Here is a 22,153-nt window from a genome sequence, read left to right as displayed (position 1 = left end):
CCAGAACCTGTAAATATGTTACCTTTACAAAGGGTACTTTGCAAATGTGATTGAATTAAGGACCCAGAGATGGGGAGATTATCACAAGGGTCCTTATAAGAGAGAAGTAGGAGGGTCAGAGTCAGAGAAGAAAATATGACAAAGGAAGCAGAGTTTAGAGAGAGCGAGATTGAAGTGTCGTACGGGTGGCTTTGAAGATGGAGGAAGGGGCCATGAGCTAAGGACAGCCTCTAGAGGCTGGAAAAGGCAAGGAAACATGTTCTCCCCTAAGGCTTCCAGAAGGAACCAGTCCTGCTAACACATTGACTTTAACCATGAGACTGACTTTGGATTTCTGACTTCCAGAAGTATAAGATAACAAATTTATGTTGTTTTAAGCCATTGAATTTGTGATAGCTGCAATTGGGAGCTAATATACTCACCAACTCATGGCTCTCATTGATTAAAGATGGCTTCTAGAACAGTATTTCCTCAGTGCTTCTGGCTAGCCCCATGTGGGCTCCTATGACTGGAAGATACCCTCAGGCAGAGAGACCCTTAGGCCTGCATGGGAAGGAAGTGGTCTGTGGGGCACCAATGGGCTTGGCTTTACTTGGACAAAAGACTTGATCGATAGAATGTGAGAAGTGTCCTCATAAACACTTGAAACTAGCTGTTTTAGGTTGTTTCGTATGAACAGTCCAGGTTTCTGAGCTCCTCTGACTATTCCTTCATCTCTTCCTCTGGCCTTCTCTTGGCCTTTAAATATTGGAATTTCTTGGTGTTGTGACCTTGGTCTTGTGCAGTCTTACTCAGTGATGGTTAATTTTATGGGTCAGCCTGACCAGGCCATGAGCTGCCCACACATCTGGCCAAACATTATTCTGGTGTATCAGTGAGGGTGTTTCTGGATGAGATTAACATTTGAATCAATGGACTGAGTAAAGCAGATCACCCTCCCCAGTGAGGGTGGCCTCATCCAATCAGCTGAAGGCCTGAATAGAGCAAAAAGGCTGACTGTTGAGCAAGGGAGAATTCTTCCTGCCTGACTGATGTCCCCTTCAGGCTGGGACATAGGTTTTTCCTGCCTTCAGACTCATATGGAAATACCAGCTCTTTCTGAATCTTGAGCCTCTAGCTCTTGAACTAGAACTACATCATCAGGTCTCCAAGATCTCTAGCTTGCTGACTCACCATGCTGATCTGATCTTGGGACTTATCAGCCTCCATCACCACACAAGCCAGTTTCTTAATTTCTTATGATAAACTCACTCTTCTCCCTCTCTCTCTCTCTCTCTCTCTCTCTCTCTCTCTCTCTCTCTCTCTGTGTATATATATATATACACATATATATACATATATATATGTGTGTGTGTGTGTGTGTGTATGTCTATATCTATCTATATTATAGATAGAAATATATATATTTCTCTTTCTCTGGAGAACCATGTCTAATATACAGTTTATACTCCAGGGTGATCTTAGATCTTATTCACTCTTTGGACTTCTGCTTTCATGAACATTCTGGTGAACCCCAAACCTGGTCTTCAGCTTGGGTTTCTCCATATCCAAAATCTTAACTGCCAACAGAAACATCCCCAGGGATATTGTGCAGATACTTTAAACTCCACCTAGTCAGAGTAAAATCATTATCATGACCCCAGGAATCTGTTCCTGCTCTCTATATTCTTCTTTTTTCATGGTGCTACCATGTACTCTTATCTCATACTCAGTATCTTCAGCATTGCTCATTCTGGGTTTTAACTTTCATCTCAGGATTTCTGCCACCAGGGCTGTTGTTCTCCAATGCAGAGCAACTCTGTACACAGGACTGAGTTGGGAAAATTCTCAGGCTAAGATAGACCTAAGACGGAACTAAGATAGATCTAATTTATTCTCATACAAAGACACACACACACACACACACACACACACACACACACACACACACAAATAGTGGGGGAGAGAAGACATATATACAGAGAGCAACAGTCATATAGGCCAACAGACTCAGAGAAGGAGAAAAAAGGGGAAGAAAGAGACAAACCAGAGTGAGAGGCAGAGTTGGAAGGAGACACACATTGAGGCAGAGAGAGGAGGACATTTGTCAGAGAGAGGAGACAAGGAGAAGCAAATAGAGAAAGAGCAAGCCAGAATAACAGATAGGTGAGCTGATACACGTCCCACTCCAATCTGGGTATGCCATTATCTCCAGAAGTTGAAATAGCCCTATCGTGTCCTCTGACATGGCCACACCCCTTCCCAAAGCAACCCACTGGCATACTGAATAGGCATATATTTTAGCCATAAGGGTCTGGGTTCAGATTCCAGCTCAGTCAATTTTTAGCTGTGTGGCTTGCGGCATTTTACTTAAGCTTCATTTTCTTCATTTGTAAAATGGGGATGATAATACCTACCTTGCAAGCTTTTAGTGAAGTGTCCAATAAATCTTAATTATTAGCTCAGACAAACCCTGGGTCTCCTCTTGCTCCCATCCCTTTCCTCTTTAGTGAAAGGGAATTTATGGGTCTATCTGGAATAAATGTAGCCACTAAAATTTTGTTATTGGAAATAAAGGAAATTACTTTGCAGGCAGTCTGTTAAAAACCAACCATACTTACAATTGATAGGATACATAGAAATGTTATTTTATCTGCAATTTCTTCATTACTCTCTCCCTCTTCACTTTTTTTCCCACTGGATAAGCTAGGAGAGGGCAAATTGCTCTGCCTTGGATGCTACACACGAGAGAACACTAGTGGACGGGAGGGAGAACCTGCCGTTTTTTTTCTTTAACCGAAGTACAGTTGATACACAATGTTACGTTAGTTTCAGGCGTACAACATAGTGATTTAAGAAGTCTATACTTTATTCTTTTTTTTTTAATTTTAGAGAGAGTAAGTAGGGGAGAGGGGCAGAGGGGGAGAGAGAGAATCTTAAGCAGGCTCCATGCTCAGCACAGAGCCTGACACAGGGCTCGATCCCATGACCCTGGGATCATGACCTGAGCGGAAATCAAGGGTTGGTCGCTCAATGGACTGAGCCACCCAGGTGCCCCTAAATAAAATTTCAAGAAAGAAAACAAACTAGAATCAGTGAGGTTAGAATGGATCTGTAGTTGTGGGCTGAGGAATTATCTGAGTGGAAGGGCCCTAACCTCTTGTGCTCATCTCTGTCAGCAATCCAGCATTAACTTCCATTTGCAAAGGTCTACAGAATTTTCTGGGGCTCTTTTAACTTAAAAGTAGTAAGAAATTGGAGGGTATTATGCTTAGTGAAATAAGTCAGTCAGAGAAAGACAGATAGCATACGTTTTCACTCATGTAGAATTTGAGAAAACTTAACAGAAGGCCATGGGGGAAGGGAAGGGGAAAAAATAGTTTCAAACAGAGAGGGAGGTAAACCTATTAGAGACTCTTAAATACAGAGAACAAACTGAAGATTGATGGGAAAGTGGGAGGGGGGAGGGGAAAATGGGTGATGGGTATTGAGGAGGGCACTTGTTGGGATGAGTCCTGGGTGTTATATGTAAACGGTGAATCACGGGAATCTACCCCCAAAACCAGGAGCACCCTGTATGTTAGCCAACTGGACAATACATTGTATTAAAATAATAATAAAAATTAAAAAAAAGAAATTATAAATAATTTGGAAAATTCTAAATATTGAGGGAATAAAAGAAAATCACCCATAATTCTATAACCCATTGAGGAATTCATTTAACACTTAGATGTACATTATCCCAATTATATACATAATATTTTTATCCACAAACTTGGGCTTATGTTATATATACTCTATTTTTTTCATTTGTAACATATCAAGTATTCTTCTTTAAATAATTTAAGTTTTTGTGTAATATACCACTCTGTAGATATAACCTAAGGTTTTGTTTTCCTGTGAGTATTTCAACCAATTATCTATGGTTGGCTATTAATGTTGTTTACATGTTCTTTTCCACTACAAATAATGTTACAGTAAATAACATTTAACAAAAATTTTTGTGCATATCACTGATTGTTTAAGATAACTGGAAATTTGGATGAAAAAAATTAAACCTTTAAAAAACTTTTAATATAGATTGCAAATCCCTCCTCACATCTCCAAAAAGTTGTATTAGTTCATACCCCTCTCGTCAGTGTGATGTGTCTCTATTTAAAAAATTGCAGTGTTGATTCTCCTCTTTATAAATCATCTTTTCTTTTTCTGATTTTTTTTGTCTTGACTTTGCATTCCCTTATCAATTTTTATTCCTTCAGTTTATTTATTTATTTAGGGAGAGCATGTGCACACACATACACAGGAAAGGTGGAGGGAGAGATAGAGAATCTTTTTTTAATGTTTATTTTGAGAGAGAGAGAGAAAGAGAGAGAGAGAGAGAGAGAGAAGATGAACGGGGAAGGGGTAGAGAGAAAGGGAGAGACAGACAATCCCAAGCAGGCTCCACACTGTCAGTGCAGTGTGGGTTCTAGAGGGGCTTGAACCCACAAACCATGAGATCGTGATCTGAGCCCAAATCAAAAGTTGGTTGCTCAACTGACTGACAGGCGCCCCATTCCTTCAGTTTTAAAATGTATAAATGCAAAATTTATTTTGACACTGACTCGAACATTTTATTGAAAACAGTTTACAGAATCCTCATGAAAAAGAGTCATACTTATTCAAAAATTCTGAACTCACTTGAAAGCAATATATATTCACCAAAAGAAGGAAGAAATATTTATTAAGCACCTGAGTGCCCAATACCAGGTGAGAGACTCTTGCAGATGCCTGAGAAGCACAAGACATGACCCTCAGGGGTCTCATGATCTTAGGTGGAGAAATACAACCAAGCTTGCATATTTTAAAGAACAGTCTTTCTCAACCTTTTTAGACCCATGCCTCCCCGAATACTGTCTCATTATCTTCTATGTATCACCGACCCCAGTAGCCAAGAACATTTGACCAAGCTTTCTTTTTGTAGTTTGTGTCATAAAGAACCAGATCCATTGAATGTGCTCTTTCAAACTCCCTGTATGCAGACACATGTCCTGTTCTGATGTGCCTTCCCTCCCCCAGTGGAGAACTGCTGCCTTAGAGAATTATACAAAGCAGGACTCTGAAATTTACACGAAGAACCTGATATAGAGACAGTTTACTAGTGAGACCTGGCTTGATAAGGCGTAAGTTAAACTGTTTCTCTTGACAGCGAACTTCCTATAGTTTAAAAGTCTGTTGGTGCACCAGACCCTGGCTTGATCTGTGCCTCCCTTTCCTCTTCTCCGAGCTGCCCTTACTCTGCCATCCACAGGTAGTCCCATGGCCCTTTTCACCCCTTCCACGAGGTGCTCACTTTTTCCTTTTTCTACCTCGCTCTTATTTTGCTCTTTATATAATATCCAGCCCATTCCCTGATTCCAAGTGTCTTGCTTCAGAGTTGGCACTCTGCCTTGGTCCCAGTAATTGGCTTTCCTGCTCTGTGCCTTACCTCTCCATCCCTGCACTGTTACTTGTCATTCGCTTCTCATAGACCTGATGGCCTGCTCCTTTCCTCACTGGAGTTAGCCAACCCCGCCCCCCCCCCCCCACCAACCCCATGCCTTTTAACTGACCCCCGTGTAGAGCGCAGTGCCTGGCCAACACAATGTGCATAATAAATATTTGCTGAATGAATAAATGAATTGGAAGCATTCTCATGCTTGAATTTAATTTTATGTTGAGACATGTTGAAATAGTCATGTTTCATTTGTCTTTCTCCCCTCCTGCCCCAGTTTTCTTATTTTTGTTTTATTACTTCTCTACACCAGGTGCTGTACTAGACATGGGGCACTTGTTATTTCTAATCTTCACAACAGTCTTGCAAGACAGGGGTTACCATCGTCATTCTACATATGAGGAAACTGAGGGTCCAGGAGGTTCATTAATTTCTCCAGAGTCACTCAGTGAAGCAGTGGTTGACTTCACTTCTCCATGGAACCACTAACTCTTAGTCCCATTCCTGGGGTTCCTGCACTTTCTTCTTTTGGCCTTCCCATGACTGATCAAATCCTGATTGTGCACCACTGTCTTTGCCGGAATCCTGGTTGAGACAGAAGGAGTGAGGAGGGAAGAATAAACCCAGGAGGTCTTGCCAAGATCTTGACGTGAGGGATTGAAGCCAGGGACTGAAGGAGATAGAAGAACCCAGGGTATCTCCACATTTTCAACCTGAGAGAGCAGAAGAGTGGTGGTGTCACCAAAATAAATGGGTAGCAAAGAAGTCTTACTCCTTGAGGTTGTTAAATCAGCTAGTGGTTGGAATTTCAGTGACTCTTAACTCCCTGGTTAACCATGAACAAGTCTCTTAGCTTCTTGGAGTCTCTGTTTCCTCATCTTTTCCCTGAGCATAATCTTACCTGAATCTCATGTTTGATATTGGTTTGCTGATCAAATGATGCACTAGATCTGAACCTGCTCGGTAAGGGGTCGGGCCGTGTGCGCATGTCAGCTGGCATCATTACTGTCAGATATGTTATTACTAGAGTCAGACAGTAAATGGAGACACCGACTTCTTGGGTAAAAGCGTGTCTGTATCAGGGGTCAGCAAACTGACCAGTCTAGCCTGTTACCCTATGAGCATTTTTTTTATCACCTTTTTAAAAAATGATTTTTGCGTCACCTATGAGCAAAGAAAGTCTTTTACATTTTATTTTATTTTATTTTTAATTGTTTAAAAATTTTTTTTATTTATTTTTGAGACAGAGAGAGACAGAGCATGAGTAGGGAGGGGCAGAGAGAGATGGAGACACAGAATCCAAAGCAGGCTCCAGGCTCTGAGCTATCAGCACAGAGCCTGACGCGGGGCTCGAACTCACAGACTATGAGATCATGACCTGAGCTGAAGTCAGATGCTTAACTCACTGAGCCACCCAGGTGCCCCTTTTACATTTTAATATGGTTGAAAACATCAAAAGAAAGATATTTGTGACATATGAAAATTACACGAAATTCAAAGGTCAGTGTCCACAAATAACATTTATTGGAATATAGCCAAACTCATTTATTTATGTACCATCTATGACTGCTTTTACATGGCCACAGCAGAGTTGAGTAGTTGCAGCCGAGATTGTATGGCCTGCAATGCCTAAAATATTTACTGTTTGATTCTTTACAAGAAAACTTTGCCGATCCCTTGTCTATACTTTTTGGCAGCCGTTTCTAGGCTTGCCACTCTGTGTCTTTCCTTCCTATCTATTGAAGCTCCTGGAGAGGAAAGGAAATGTAAGGAAATCTTGAAAGGTTTTGTTTATTTATCTGTTTACTAATTTCTTTGATAATATTTGTCTTCTTTTCTCCTTTTTGATGATTTTAAAAAAGAATTTTTATTCAGGGCTGAAATATTATTATAACTTTAAAAGGCAGTAAGGATGGGGGACCCTGGGTGGCTCAGTGGGTTGAGCATCTGACTCTTGATTTCGGCTCAGGTCATGATCTCGCTGTGGTGGCTCTGAGGCCCTCCAGACTCTGTGCTGAGCAGAGCCTGCTTGGGATTCTCTCTCTGCCCCTCCCCTGCTTGCACTTGCCTGTGTGCTCTCTATCTCTCTCTCCCCATTGCTAGCTTCGGACTATCCTCAACATGGCCATTCTAACACATGCCTTCATTTTGAGTGATGCCTCCTTCTATTCTCAGCATGTGTACTTCCAAATGGTTGTAATAGTGGTCTACTAACATTTCCTGCTTGATGTAGTCCTTTTCAGTGGCTTTTATGACTGTTACTTGATTATTGCCTTTTACTTACTTCCTTACTACTTATTTATTTATTTATTTGTTTGTTTGTTTGTTTGTTTAAGAGAGCATGCACCAGTGAGGGAGAAGGGCAGAGGGAATGAGAGAGAGAGAATCCCAAGGATACTCCACGCAGAGCCTGATGCTGGATTTGTTTCCATGACCCTGGGATCATGACCTGAGCTGAAATCAACAGTCTGTTGTTCAACTGACTGAGACACTGAGACTCCCCCCCGCTTTTTTTTTTTTAGATTGTTGGCTTTTATTTTTTTTTACAGTCGTTGTGTTATTGTGGAGTGGTACTATTTGCAAGCTGTGTATGCTTCAGAAATACTTCCTGTTCTTGCCTTTGGTCAAAATTTCCTTCTTCAGCTGTGAATGCAAATGCTTCTCTCTGGAGCCAGTGCTGAGCAGCCCTAGCCTGCCCACTGCCCCTTCCTACCTTACTTGGACATTGATTCAAGTGCAGAATACCCATTGAGCTTAAAAACTGAGAGATGTGAGGAATAAAGTAAAAGAGAAGATGTCAGATGAGACACAAATTTGATATTTTATTTTATCATGGGTCAAGGTGCATGAGTCAAGGATGAACTTGATATTATAAAGATGATTTCCTGTATCCTTCCCCAGACCTCCCTCCAAAGCATTCGATAGTAATGGCCACCTGGGTGGCTCAGTTGCTTAAGTGTCCAACTTTGGCTCAGGTCATGATTTCACAATTCGTGGGTTCAAGCCCTGCATCAGGCTCTGTGCTGACAGCTTGGAGACTGGAGCCTGGAGCCTGCTTTGGATTCTGTGTCTCCTCTCTTTACCCTACCCACTCACACACACACTCTCTCTCTCTCTCTCAAAAATAAATAAACATGGGGCGCCTGGGTGGCTCAGTGGTTGAGCATCTGACTTCGGCTCAGGTCATGATCTCGCAGTTTGTGAGTTCGAGCCCCGGGTCGGGCTCTGTGCAGACAGCTCAGAGCCTGGAGCCTGCTTTAGATTCTGTCTCCCTCTCTCTCTGCCCCATCCCTGCTCATGCTCTGTCTCTCTCTGTCTCTCAAAAATGAATAAATGTTAAAAAAATTAAAAAAAAAACATTTAAAAAATAAGAAAAAATAGTAATAAAAATACATTTAACAAACAAAAATATTCTCTGTTCATCTAATGATGATATGAAGGATATGGTTATGCTCTCTGTTGCTTTTTTAATTTTATTTTAGAGACAGAGAGCATGAGGTGGGGAGAGGGGCAGAGGGAGATAGAGAGAATCTTAAGCAGGTTCCATGCTCATCCCCAGAGCCTGACATGGGGCTCAATCCCATGACCCTGGGATCATGACCTGAGTGGAAATCAAGAATCGGATGCTCAACTGACTGAGCCACTCAGGTGCCCCCCTGTTGCAGTTTTAAATAAACGAAAATCAAAACAAGACTATTACTGTCATGTTAATACTGTTGACTCTTTCATAGTATTTCATATAATGAAACCAGTGCATCAAATTAATTCAATACCATGAAATATAAGTTATAAAATTAACTTAATGAAATATAAGTAAAAAGATGGCTATTTACATTTTATTCTCTTATTTTCCCTAGTGAGAAGCTGGATGGAAAAACTAAAAGACAAGGTAAGAGAAGTATTTTCTTTCTTCAGATTTATCTTAAAGGGCACGGCTTTGTCAAATAAAAGATCTTCAGAGTAACTGAGCTTTAATTCATCATTCTGATTCTGGTGACCTACTCAGAGATGCAAGGTCACTTCCAGGTGGCCAGCAAGAAGGAAGACCCTCCTTTTAATTTCCTTCTTGTATAGTGCAGGGGACACCTTATTCTTTGGAGCACCATTCCTTCTTATGAAGGCATCCTGTAGTATGTTCAGCTGAAAAATATCCTTGATATATCAAGGTGGAGTTTCTTCTAGGAATCAGGAGTGTAATCCCATTGTATTTAGCATTTCTTGTCCCAGTGCAAGGCTTTTGTAAGCCTGATCCTCCTGCATAAGGAAGAAAAACCTTGGATTTTTGAAAAACATTTTATTATTATTTTTTTAAAAGTTTTTTATTTTTTATTTTTGACGGGGTGGAGGGGCAGAGAGAAAGGGAAACAGAGGATCCAAAGCAGGTTCTGCTCTGACAGACGAGAGCCTGATGCGGGGCTCTAACTCAAGAACATGAGATCATGACCTGAGCTGAAGTCGGATGCTTAACTGACTGAGCCATCCAGGTGCCCCCAAATTGTGTGATTATATTAATTCTCCTCATTATTATCTTTGTGCTTCTCAGTAAAATTTAGCATGGATGGTTTTTGAGAATGAGGCTATTATGTATTCATAGGTATTAAAAGTGATATTGAAAATTTTAAGCATATTGAGGTTACCGGAGGCCATTTTCATATCTGTAACGGGTCCAGTTGTCTAAGGGAGGTAGGATCAGATGGACCGAGTAGGATTTAGGGGGAAAAAAGCTCAAAGGTTAAGAACTGAACACATTAGTAGGGCTTCTTGTTTTTTTTTTTTCAGGAGAAAATATGATGCAATGTAAAGGAAATAGGCTTTGGTAGATGAATTTAGGAATCCATATATCATTGTTTCTATAGAAAATATCCTTCTGAGTAAAAAAAAATGCACAAAAAACCCTTAAGAGAATACATTTTTGCATGTAGTCAGTTTTGAAGTTAGATATTGCAAAATTTCTTACCTGTATCTATAGATAGCTTTGCCATAATTTTTAAAAATCTGTGCAGTTTTATAGAAAGGCTGTATTTTCTATTTCTGTAGACCCTTCTTGTCTCAAAGGCTTGGCACCTTCTCTTTACTCATTTTCACCAAGAGAAATAATTTTATGTGTGATCCTTAGTTTTCTGGATTGAGTTTTTCCAGCCCTCTCTCTATTTTCTTCTGTAGTGTTTTTTCAGTATGTCTTAATTAAAAAAAAAAAGAAAAATAGTTGATATTCTAACCATGTTTGGCTTATTTGAGGTGTTCTTTATATTTTGACCCTCTTTTGGAGGTACTCACTGTAATCTTTCCCATATCCCCCCTTCCTCTGTGAGTGAAATATTATACACTTACCTGCAATGTGCATTCATATGTGCATACACGTATGTGTGTATATGTATCTTTCTCTCTTTCCCTTCCTTTCTCCCTCACTTCCCCTCTTCACCTATCTAGCTAGCTAGTTAGCTATCATCTATAAAAGTCTTGTGAGTTATTATCTTCAGAAACTGGTATAACTATTGCCTCTGATGAAAGTCACAGAATCCCTTAAACCTGAAAACTAAATACTTATTTGACTGGCTCTTCGGCCCACCAGGACGTTTTCTCAGTTTCGCTTTATTTAATTTTACCCAATATTGGTATTTCTGTTAGTTGGTTTGGCTCCAGAAAGAATAGTGCTCTAAAAAGTTCTGAATTATTCCTTTTGCTGTTATTATTTTGGATTTCTATATTAGTTAGGATTAAGATCAGCTATGAGTGACAGAGAACCCCAGTGACAATGGCTTAACCAAGACGAATTTTGTCTCTTGTTCATGAATCTGGAGGTAGCAGTCAGGGGTTAATGGGAAGCAACACTGTGACAAGGGCTCAAGCTCCTTGTATTTGATGCTCCACTATCTGTGGACATTCATTCCCAAGGTCACCTCATGGTCCTGGATGGCAGTTCCAACTTCAGTAGCTCTATTCTAGCCAGAGGAAGGAGGAAAAGGGAAGGCTAAGGTACCTCCTCCCTCTTAAAAGGGAAGATGGAGGCACTCTCATTCTTAAAATGTGGGGAATAAAGGCTGTGCTCCCCTCTTAAAGATCATGGCCTGGAAGTTGCACCTGCCACTAATGTATTATCTTCTCTCTCTCTCTCTCTTTTTAAAAATTTTTAAATCTTTATTTTTGAGAGAGAGAGAGAGAGAGAGAGAGAGAGCAAGTGGGGAGGAGGAACAGAGAGAGAGGGAGACACAGAATCCAAAGCAGGCTCCAGGCTCCGAGCTGTCAACACAGAGCCTGACGCGGGGCTTGAACCTGTGAGCCCTGAGATCATGACCTGAGCCAAAATTGGATGCTTAACTGACTGAGCCACCCAGGTGCCCCAAATTTATTATCTTCTTAGTGAGAGTTATCACATGGTCATAGCCAGCTAAAGCTGCACAGAAGGCAGGGAGAAGTGATTGTTGCCCAGCCTAAATGGGAGGTTCTGTTGCTCTGAAAGAAGAGGTGAATGAGTATTGAGGGACAGTCCCTATACTCATTCCATCATTGCCTTCTTTCTGGTTATATGTTCAAGTTAGTGATGGTTGTTAGGCAAATCTTAACTTGGCTATATATCTTTTCAGCATCTAAATGTTTCTCAGAATTGGAGAGGCATGACAATTGTAGTCGTATAATAAAGACCAGCTCTGTTGTTGTGTCATCAAGGTCATTCTATTTCTTTTAGCTTTGGGAAGTAATCTGGAAAATGGATGACCCAGAGTATACTGCATAACACTGATTCTCACTGGCCCCACAGTGTCAGCATCACCTGGGAGCTCGCTAGAAATGCAATTCTTGGGCCCCACCCTACACACACTGAGTCAGAAACTCTGGGAACAGGGCCCAACAATCTGTGTTGTTTTTTTTTTTAATTTTTTTTTCAACGTTTTTTATTTATTTTTGGGACAGAGAGAGACAGAGCACGAACGGGGGAGGGGCAGAGAGAGAGGGAGACACAGAATCGGAAACAGGCTCCAGGCTCCGAGCCATCCAGAGCCCGACGCGGGGCTCGAACTCACGGACCGCAAGATCATGACCTGGCTGAAGTCGGACGCTTAACCGACTGCGCCACCCAGGCGCCCCCCAACAATCTGTTTTAACAAGTCTTGCAGGTGATTCTGGTACATGCTGAAGTTTGAGAACCACCATCGCAAAGCAATATCAGGGCACTATCTTAATTCAGCAGATTTTAGGCACTATAGCATATCATTTGTTTTTCTTATACCTTTCTTGAAAACAGATGTTTCTGAATAACTACATTGTCCTAATACTTTCTCATGAAAGTATTTCTCTTTTTACTTTCTCATGAACAAAGCAAAACAAAACAAAGTAAACAAAACCAAAACAAACACAAACTAAAAACAACTATGACTAGTAATAATTTAAAAAATGTAAAACTTACTCTTTATTTGCAGCTATTTTCAAGTTTACAAAAAAGATACAAGAGTAAATACAAAGAATGCCCCTTTAACTTTTACCCAGATGCACTTGTTTTTAATATTTTATCTCATTTGCCGGTCTGTCTCCCCATTTCTGTCTCTTTTTCTGAACCATTTGAGGAAGAGTTGCATATACTATGGTGCTTTGACCCTAAATACTTTAGTGTGTATTTTCTACACACTAGAGTGGGAATATTCTGTTAGCAAACATAGTACAGTTATCAGCTTGAGTATATTTAATATTAATACAGTACTTTTTATCAAATCTGGCATCAGTTTTTTCAATAGACTCAAAATACTTTTCTTTTTTTAAAATGTTTATTTATTTTTGAGAGCACAAGCAGGAAGGAGGCAGAGAGAGACACACACATGGAATTGGAAGCAGACTCCAGGCTCTGAGCAGTCAGCACAGAGCCTGATGTGGGGCTCAAACCCATGAGCTGTGAGATCATGACCTGAGCTGAAGTTGCTTAACCAACTAAGCCACCCAGGCACCCTTCAAAATACCTTTCTAAAAGTATTTTTTCTTCTCTAGTAGAGGACCCAGTCTAGGATCATGCAGCACATCTGATTTCCATGATTTGTTAGTTTCCTATAGTCTGGAACATTTTTTATAGCCATCTTTTGTCTTTCACGACACTGATGTTTAAAAGAATATAGACCTTTTTTTTATGTTTATTTATTTATTTTTGAGAGAGAGAGTGTGAGCCGGGGAGGGGTAGAGAGAGAGAGGAAGACAGGAAGACAAGAATCTGAAGCAGGCTCTGCGCTGTCCATGCAGATGCGGTGCTCGAACCCACGAACTGTGAGATAATGACCTGAGCGGAAATCAAGAGCTGGACGCTTAACCAATTGAGCTGCCCAGGTGCCCCAAAAGAATATAGACCTCTTTAAAACAATATCACAGAGACGCCTGGGTGGCTTCTAAGCGGCCGACTTTGGCTCAGGTCATGATCTCACGGTCCGTGAGTTCGAGCCCCGCGTTGGGCTCTGTGCTGACAGCTCAGAGCCTGGAGCCTGTTTTGGATTCTGTGTCTCCCTCTCTCTGACCCTCCCCTGTTCATGCTCTGTCTCTCTCTGTCTCAAAAATAAATAAACGTTAAAAAAAAAACAATATCACAGTCTTCATTTTAAGTTTATTGGGTGTTTTCTCATGATTAAACTCAATTTATGCATTCTCAGCTGGAATATACACAGGTGCAGCCGTGTCCTTCTTAGGGTGTTACATGTGGAAGTTCATGTACATACAGTGCTTTTGAACAAATAAGAGGTAAGGGGCAGGATTTAGAACTTAAAAAATATGTACATATTTCTTACTTGTTTTCATTTGTGCAGGAAACAAGTCATGGGTGATTTAAGAAGAGCTTCTTCTCCGTTTAGTCAGTTTTTAAAGAGGAATGGTTAAAATATACTTGAAGAGGAGAGGTTACTTTGATCCCATCTTGTAATTGTAATTTCAAAGCACAGTCAGTTATCTCTCTCTCTCTCTCCCTCCCTCCCTCCCTCCCTCCCTCTCTCACACACACACACACACACACACACACACACACACACACACACACACACGAGGGGACCAAAGAGAGGAAAGAGGGAGATACGAATTAAGTTTTGGTGAAATCTAGATGATTTAAAGCTCTAGAAACAAGAAGTCTAAATGTATAAATAACAAGTGTGGGAAAGAGTGACACTTTTTGGAATCTTCGTGCTATTGGGGTGAAGTTACATAGTACAAGGAGACCCACACAGAGAGTGGTCATGCTGAGTTTCCAAAAGCTCACACATTATCCTTTGAATGTACATCATCCTCTTTAGAGTCTAATCTATGGGACTTAAATGATCATATTTCAATATGTACATACGTTTCCATGCACTGGGAATGGTGGTTTTAAAACAATATACTCACATTTCTTGTGAGAGTACCAAAACTTTGCTCTTGTCCGGTGTTTTCCCACATGGAAAATTACAGTTTTTATAAGCCTTAAGTAGATCTGGAAGAACTTTAGAAAAAGTTTGGGTTTCTGCAAAGCATATTAATTTGTTGAAAAGTGACTGGGTATTGTTTCTTGGAGAAAAACACTTAGTATGCTGATGAACAATGCTATTGTTCTCAAATTAATGGAAAAATTTCCATATTCTGCTCTAACACAAGAGTCTGGAAAACAGAACCAGTGGTTGAGCCGGCTGTGTGCAGGAGGGAGCTGCAGTTTTATAAGGTCGTGTGTATTCCTTTGATTTACTTTTGGAAATGTTGGGAAAGCATCACAGTCTGCATACTTCAGCACTTTTTAGAAAACTTTTATTCTCTGGCCCTCTCTGATTTTGTCTCATTCTGAAAGGTACTAGAAATAGTTTGAGCTATAATAGAAATTTTAGAAATAGTCAAATAAATGAACAGACTCATGGGTACCCCCCCCCCCCCCCCCCGCCAAATAATGCCTATCTAAAGTTCAAAAATTTAAATTTTTTTATATATTTTGTCTGGGTGGGCCGCTAGAAGGGGCCTTCTTGGAAGGCAAACCAGTATCCTGTTTTTCTATGAAAGTGCTCTAGGTAGGTTACATAATGCTTATTAGGCCAATACATATTGACCAAAATGCAGGGAGCGCCTTTAGTATGATGGCCTTACCCTGAGCTTGGGAAGATCCTCAGCTACTCACCCAAGCCCAGGGATGTGTGAACATCACACTGCTCTCTTATGAGCAACTTATTCATAGTGACACCTTGGGGACATTGGAGACACTTCAGATACCAGATACCTCCAGACTCTTTAGAACGTGTCAGTGTTGTTGGCAGTGATCTTTGTACCCTGCTCTGCCACTTTCTTTCTTTGAGTCTGGAGATGCTCAGAATTTCCTCTCAAGCCCCAACTTTGGTCTTGTCCCCTGGCAGCTTTTTCCTTTCATATAAATCCCACTTTACGCACATGCCCTCTCCTCTCCTTGTCTTTCCTGTCTGTGCCCCAACATCTGGCATCCTCCGTCTTCCCTCTTTTACTGTAATGCAGCTGAGATTGTGAGAGAGAAGACCACCAATGTTGAGGCCCTCCCTTTGCCCCCCAAGAAGCACAATATTCCAGCGGGCACTTCGGCCCCCTTGGAGCTTGTCTCAGGCTGATATTTCCAATTTATAGCATTTTAATAGTCCTGGTGTTCTTAGAAGCTTACTTCATCCATCTCTAATACAAATTATATTTCTGCCACCAAAACCTGATGTTGATAAATGTTCATAAGGACACGGCTGGTGCTGCCACTAGGTCTGGGTGATTTATTTCAATACTTCTACTAAATACTTGAACTCTCCAAAAATAGTCCTCCCTTTCTCTCTGTTGCCTTCTCCCTAAAAATACCTTTATTCTAGGTGCTATTTTATAGCAAGGCAGGTAGGAGAATTTCAGGTGTTGTTTAAGAACCTGGTGCCATCCAGCAAAAATGAGAAACCCAGGGCAGTGGTCCATTCAGCATCCTGATGCATGTTTCCTTTTCTGTGCAGGCTGGCTACATGTCTGGGATGCTGGTTCCTGTAGGGGTTGGGATAGCTGGAGCCTTGTTCATCTTGGGAGCACTGTACAGCATTAAGGTTATGAATCGGCGAAGGAGAAACGGCTTCAAAAGGCATAAAAGAAAGGTATGGAACCAACAAGAGCAAAACCTAATCAGTTTCAGAACATTCTTTGCTTTTCTAATTTGCTTAATAAAGCACATGGGGCTTAATGATGCATGAATGGTATTGACATGCCCAGTGGTTTGGATTAGCTGCGGCAGCTGCTGCTTCGTGTGTTAGTGTGTCTTTTAAAGGGGCCTGTTTCTCAGTTTTGCTCTGCAGCAGAAAGGGTTTAATGCTTTTCTGTTTTCTTTCTCCAGCAGAGAGAATTCAACAGCATGCAAGATCGAGTAATGCTCTTAGCCGACAGCTCTGAAGATGAATTTTGAATTGGATGGGAGTTTAATTGGGATATTCGACTGTGTTATCATTTTATTTTTTATTTCGGGGCAAAAAAAAGAACAGCATCCTGCAACATCACTACGGTCAGGCCATCAGTCTTACTATCTTCTGGGCAGTAGATTTTTCTTGTACTGAGCTGAAAAGGCATGCTGTATACTTAATGTAATAGTCAGTGTTTGTTTTTCTTCTGTAGTGAATTTCCCACAACCGTAGGCTACAACTCATCAATATGCAGCGTTCATGTTGCTCACCAGGAGTTGCTAGGTAAATAATTTGTATTTTTCCAAAGGGCCTTTGCCTTGGTTTACCTGCACTAAGTATAACGATTATTGCTGCCAAGGTATGTTGGCTCTGAAATAGAAATCTTAACAAAGAATAACTTGTGATGACTGCATTCTGCCTACTTGAAGCTATAGGCTTCTGGGCCACAGTACATCCTACATTTGCATCAAGACTAGCAGCAAGTTAGAATGAAATCTTTTTGTTGTTGTCAAGAAGATCTCTCGGCACATTAGGATTGTGTCTAGATTTGTATGTACCTTGCATTATATACTCCAGTCTCCCAGTTTTATTATTTTTCATCTTCTGTTTTTATTCTCATTTTTGGCAGGAAAAAAAAAGCACCAGAAATAATACATTAAGTTGACTCTCAGTCTCAATGCAAACTTGTTTTCTTAAAGAGTGTGATTGAGCCCAACAGACCTATCAGTAGATTCTTACATGTCTTTCATTAAGAGATGTTCTTTTTTGTGTGTCATTTGACTTTGCAAGAAGAAATGAGGAAGAAATCAGGACGAAAATGAGGGTTGGTAAGCTCTCAGAGCATTTATCTCTGCCATTTGGCTCTGTGCTTGTGTGGCCACTATTGTGAATTATTCAGAGTGCTGCTTTTCTACTTCTGGGGTCCTGGCCACGCAATGATTGGGCCAGCACTGGTTCTTGCTTGGCTTTATTAGACAACAGACATCCTGTGGTGGATGCAGGCTCATTGGCCAGAGTCCTGGCACATGATGGAGCTTATGAAAACCCCGCCTCTCTCAGGGCATCCTCTTCCGGGGATGTTGCCCTATGTTAGATCATTTCTCATTTCTTTTGCAATGTAATTCCTTGCCCTATCTTTTGGATCTGGGTATTCGGGACTTCTTTAAGTCAAGTTTTTAGGGATAGACTTGGCTCGTTTGCATGGGGGAATAAAGGTTGCCACTAACACTGTCCTTAGTGCCTGACACATAGAGAATCTGTTCACGTTTATTGGAGCCTGCTGTGCCGCATTCGAGGCAAGTTGCAGTTATTCCTCACAGCTACTGTATGACGTAGGACATACGTTATGACTTAGGACGTATGTTTTTATTCTCCCCGTTGACTAAAGACAGAACTGAAGCAGAGAAGTGAAATGATAATCCAAAATTATGCCCAGGAACAATCAGGACAAGAGCCCACTTGGACTCAAAACTGTGCACCCCCTCATCAATTCAGTGCCTTTCCACATACTTTGCAGGAAGCAGTGACGTTTCAGAGTCCTTTAAAAACCAAGATTCTAAGGAAATACGGGAGACCCTTGAACAACATGGGATTGAACTGCACGGGTCCACTTATACGTGGATTTTTCAATACAGTACTATAAATCTATTTTCTTTTTCTTATGATTTTCTTAACATTTTCTTTTCTATAGCTTACTGATTGTAAGAACACAGTATGTAAAGCATATAATATGCAAATTATATGTTAGTTAGCTGTTTATGTTATCACTAAGGCTTCTCATCAATAGTAGGCTGTTAGTAAGGTTTTTGGGGAGTCAAAAGTTATACTTAGATTTTCCTTTAAAAAAATTTTTTTAATGTTTATTTTTGAGAGAGAGAAACAGAAAGCAAGTGGGGGAGGGGCAGAGAGAAGGGAGAGAGAACCACAAGCAGGCTCTGAGCTCTCAGCACAGAACCTGATGTGGGGCTCGAACCCATGAACCACAAGATCATGACCTGAGTCTAAGTCCAACGCTCAACCCACTGAGCCACCCAGGCACACAGTTAGATTTTCAACTGTGCAGGGGGGGGTTGGCACTGTGAACCCCTGTGTTGTTCAAGGGTCAGCTGTATGTAGTTGGTTGGCCAAGGAACATTTCACATGAATTTCTGTCTTTGTGAAATGAACAATGCCTTACTAACTTCCCTCTTATTCACACACTGGTCTCTTCCTCTCCCACCTCAGCTATTTCTTTTACAACCACATAGGTTTACTATCACCTATAGAGAACTAATAGAAAAAACTTTCTAGAATCCATTGTTGAATGATAGCTAGCATGCAAGAATGTTTTCATCAAATAATTTCTTTCTTTTTTTTTGCCAAGAGATGTAAGCAAATGTGTGAAGTTGGTCAAGAAAATGAGAAGCTCAAATACAGTTAGAGGTTAACAATTGACAAATAAGCTCAAAGTCGGGCTTTAAAAATAAAATTCAGCATCATGACACTCATAAGTAATTTGTAATTTCAAGAACAGAGACATCCTGAGACTGCATAGGGTATGTTTGTCTTTTCTAAGAGCAGCCCCTTGTTGTAAGGGTTCCTAAGGTTAGGAGGAGGATGGGCATGATTGTTTTCTTAACAAGCTATTTATAGTGAACACACAATAAACCATTTCATTTAGCAATACCTGGGCAATGCTAATGGCTATCAGTGCCTCAGGCTACTCTTAATCTGTAGTTTTCACTAGACCATGGCTAATAGGTTGAACTTTCAAACTGTAGAATAATAAGGTCACAAATAACAGACACATATTTTCATTTTTTCCAGAAGGCCATGGGGATGATATGTATGTGCATTTAGGCTAAGCAGAAATGTCTCCGCAGGCCTTTTTTTGGGAAGGTGACTGTTAAGAGACAAAGAGATGACTTAGATCACAGTAGATTTCTGTATGAACCCATTTCACCACCTGGGTTGTGTGGAAGGTTCTGTAGATGGCTCAACTGCTATGCTTATCTTGGCCACTTTCCTCACTGTCAGTGGCTGTGGCACAATGATGTTGAGTAGTGAGCTGAAATTATTGAGAGGTTGTTTATCAGAATTTTCAGAAAAGGTTGTCTTGTTCTAAACAAAACCCGAGATTGGGGTGTTGCCACCAGAGGGGGGTGCTGGCTAGTGGTTATACTATAGTCCAGATTAAAAGTAGTAAATCAGGCACTGATAGGTTTACCTAACATAAGTGATTGATATGCTCATATTTGCACATTAAAAATAAAAAGGCAAATCTTTATTCTAACAACGAACCTTAAAACATTTAGCAGCAAAATAAATAAAGCTGTCTGGTGGGGGCTGCGTGATAGCTGCAAGCTTCAGTTGCAAACATCTTCCCTTCTGAGCTGTATTCATCTTCTCAGAACTGCAGCTGTCCCACTGCAGGGGCAGGGATTGTATCTTATTCTCAGAGGGAGAGGCAGTGTTTCCCAAACTCCGGGTGATTCCTGGGAGCTGGCTCCCAGGAATCACCTGGGAGATGTGTTCAACACAACAGATTCCAAGGCCCTGCCCCAGACCCATTGAATCAGTATCTCCAAGGGAGGAGTTTGGGACTCCTGTACCCAGGCAAGTTAGAGAATAGAGTTAGGAGGGCATCTATCTAGAGAACAGCTTCCTTAGTAAAGAGATGAGGGAGAGCAGGTCCCATGGGGAAGAAACGCCCTAGTCAGCTATCCAATAAATCACACCTGCCGTTGCGGAGAATGGAAAACAAAAGGAAAGAGAAAAGGGTAGAAGCTTCTAGAACGAATAGAATGATGGGTCAGAGAGAAAAGGTCTCCTCCTATGTCCCTGATGTCTTTTTCTCTAATCAGAAGGTAGGACTTTTCTTTCACACCTCTTCAGATTTTCCTCGCCCATTAGCTGCTTCTTTCAGTAGCTGCTAGTTTAATTTATATGCAATATTTGGAGTTAATTAGTATCCCAGGGAAACAGATTCCCTTAGCAATGCTTTAGCCTTGGCTTCAGCTCATAAACTGCCTCAGATACAGTCTTCCAGAAACATTTTCTTAAAGTACCTGTATCTCTTACATAGGTCAATAATGTTGTGGGGAAATTGTTAAAGCACAGTTTTAGGACATATTTAAAGTAGTTTTAGCTTGGTCAGTCACAGCCGATTCTTTATTTCATTATTATTATTTTTTTTAAAGCTAAGACTTAAAAGTCAAATGTTACAGAGACATCAAAAAATAATATAGAGCCATATAGAACATTCTGAATGCCTGGTGCTTTTCTCCACGTTCCTCCAGATATCTCTTTCATGTGGAAGTCCAAGTGAAATATCCAATTTCTGTGGATATGAATAATCAATGTTTCTACCAGCTGCCAAAAAAGTAAGCTTTTGGGAATAAGATATATCATGTGGCTGAAGTTTCTAGCTATGTGCCCTTTTGGCAAGGTAGGCTTTGTTATGATTACAGGGAAATCTGTGAAAGAAATCTCTACTTTTAAGGGTATGTGAATGTATGGTCACAAGGAAAGAAGTGTGGGTAGAAGAAGATGCAAGAAAAGTCACGATGCAATGGAAACGTAAACATGGCACAAAACACTGGAATGTGCTAGAGGAGGCCAAAGCTCCATCGAATGGACCGATGCTTGGAAAAATGATACAGACAAGTAAGGAGAAAAAGGCAAGTGAGTTAGGCCATTGGCAGGGGAAGGCGCTATAAATCTAAATTTGCTTCCATCGTTTCCATCAAAGAAAATTATCCTACACTAGGTAGAAAGGACATGAGTGGGAGGGAATTGAAACCCAAGATCAATGAGGAGACAAAAGGAGCTTGGTTACTTTAAGTAATCTCAGTTAAATATCTTTCTTAATTAAACAAAGTTCAAATAACTGTATATAAATCTATAGGAATAGGAAACAATTTGAAAGCAAAATAATGGTGTTGACCAAATAAAAGCCCCTTATTTGTATGTTTAGCATCCCCCATAGGACACAGACCTTTTTGGGATCTATTTACTTCATAATTACCAATTTTGGCAGTCAAAAATAGCTGGAAACATAATTCTGTCGCTTAAGTTCTACATTCAGCAAAAATAATCTGCATTTATTTTGTAAGCCACTGTTAGCTATACAAATGCATTGGGATTACCCTATTTTGGGTAATTGATACATCTAACTCGCTGTTAATTAGCCTAAATTATTATGTGTATATAGGATAAAGGAGAGGAAAGAAAGGAGGAAGAAAGAAAGAAAAAAGAAAGAAATTTCCTCCAGATAACAGCAGCCAAAGTGCAAAGAAACAAATCCTATACTCCTCTCTTCTAGTATGCTTAAATACAGAAAACAATATTGGGGTAAAAA

At 40.6% G+C, this 22,153-nt stretch overlaps 1 protein-coding gene across 1 annotated transcript in view; it reads left to right on the top strand.

The window, feature by feature from the left end:
- ARMH4 (armadillo like helical domain containing 4) overlaps positions 1-22,153 on the top strand; it is a 130,296-nt gene extending 108,143 nt beyond the window's left edge. Inside the window, exons 6-8 of the mRNA XM_019451693.2 lie at positions 9,310-9,341; positions 16,381-16,515; positions 16,752-22,153. Of these exons, the coding sequence (XP_019307238.2) occupies positions 9,310-9,341; positions 16,381-16,515; positions 16,752-16,820 (236 nt within the window). The 3' untranslated portion in view covers positions 16,821-22,153. The remainder of the gene's footprint in view (positions 1-9,309; positions 9,342-16,380; positions 16,516-16,751) is intronic.

This window comes from Panthera pardus, unplaced genomic scaffold (assembly GCF_024362965.1).
Source record: "Panthera pardus isolate Hobbes unplaced genomic scaffold, ASM2436296v1 HiC_scaffold_24, whole genome shotgun sequence".
In the NCBI taxonomy this organism is placed as follows: domain Eukaryota; kingdom Metazoa; phylum Chordata; class Mammalia; order Carnivora; family Felidae; genus Panthera; species Panthera pardus.
This window is presented reverse-complemented; position numbering and strand designations above follow the sequence as displayed.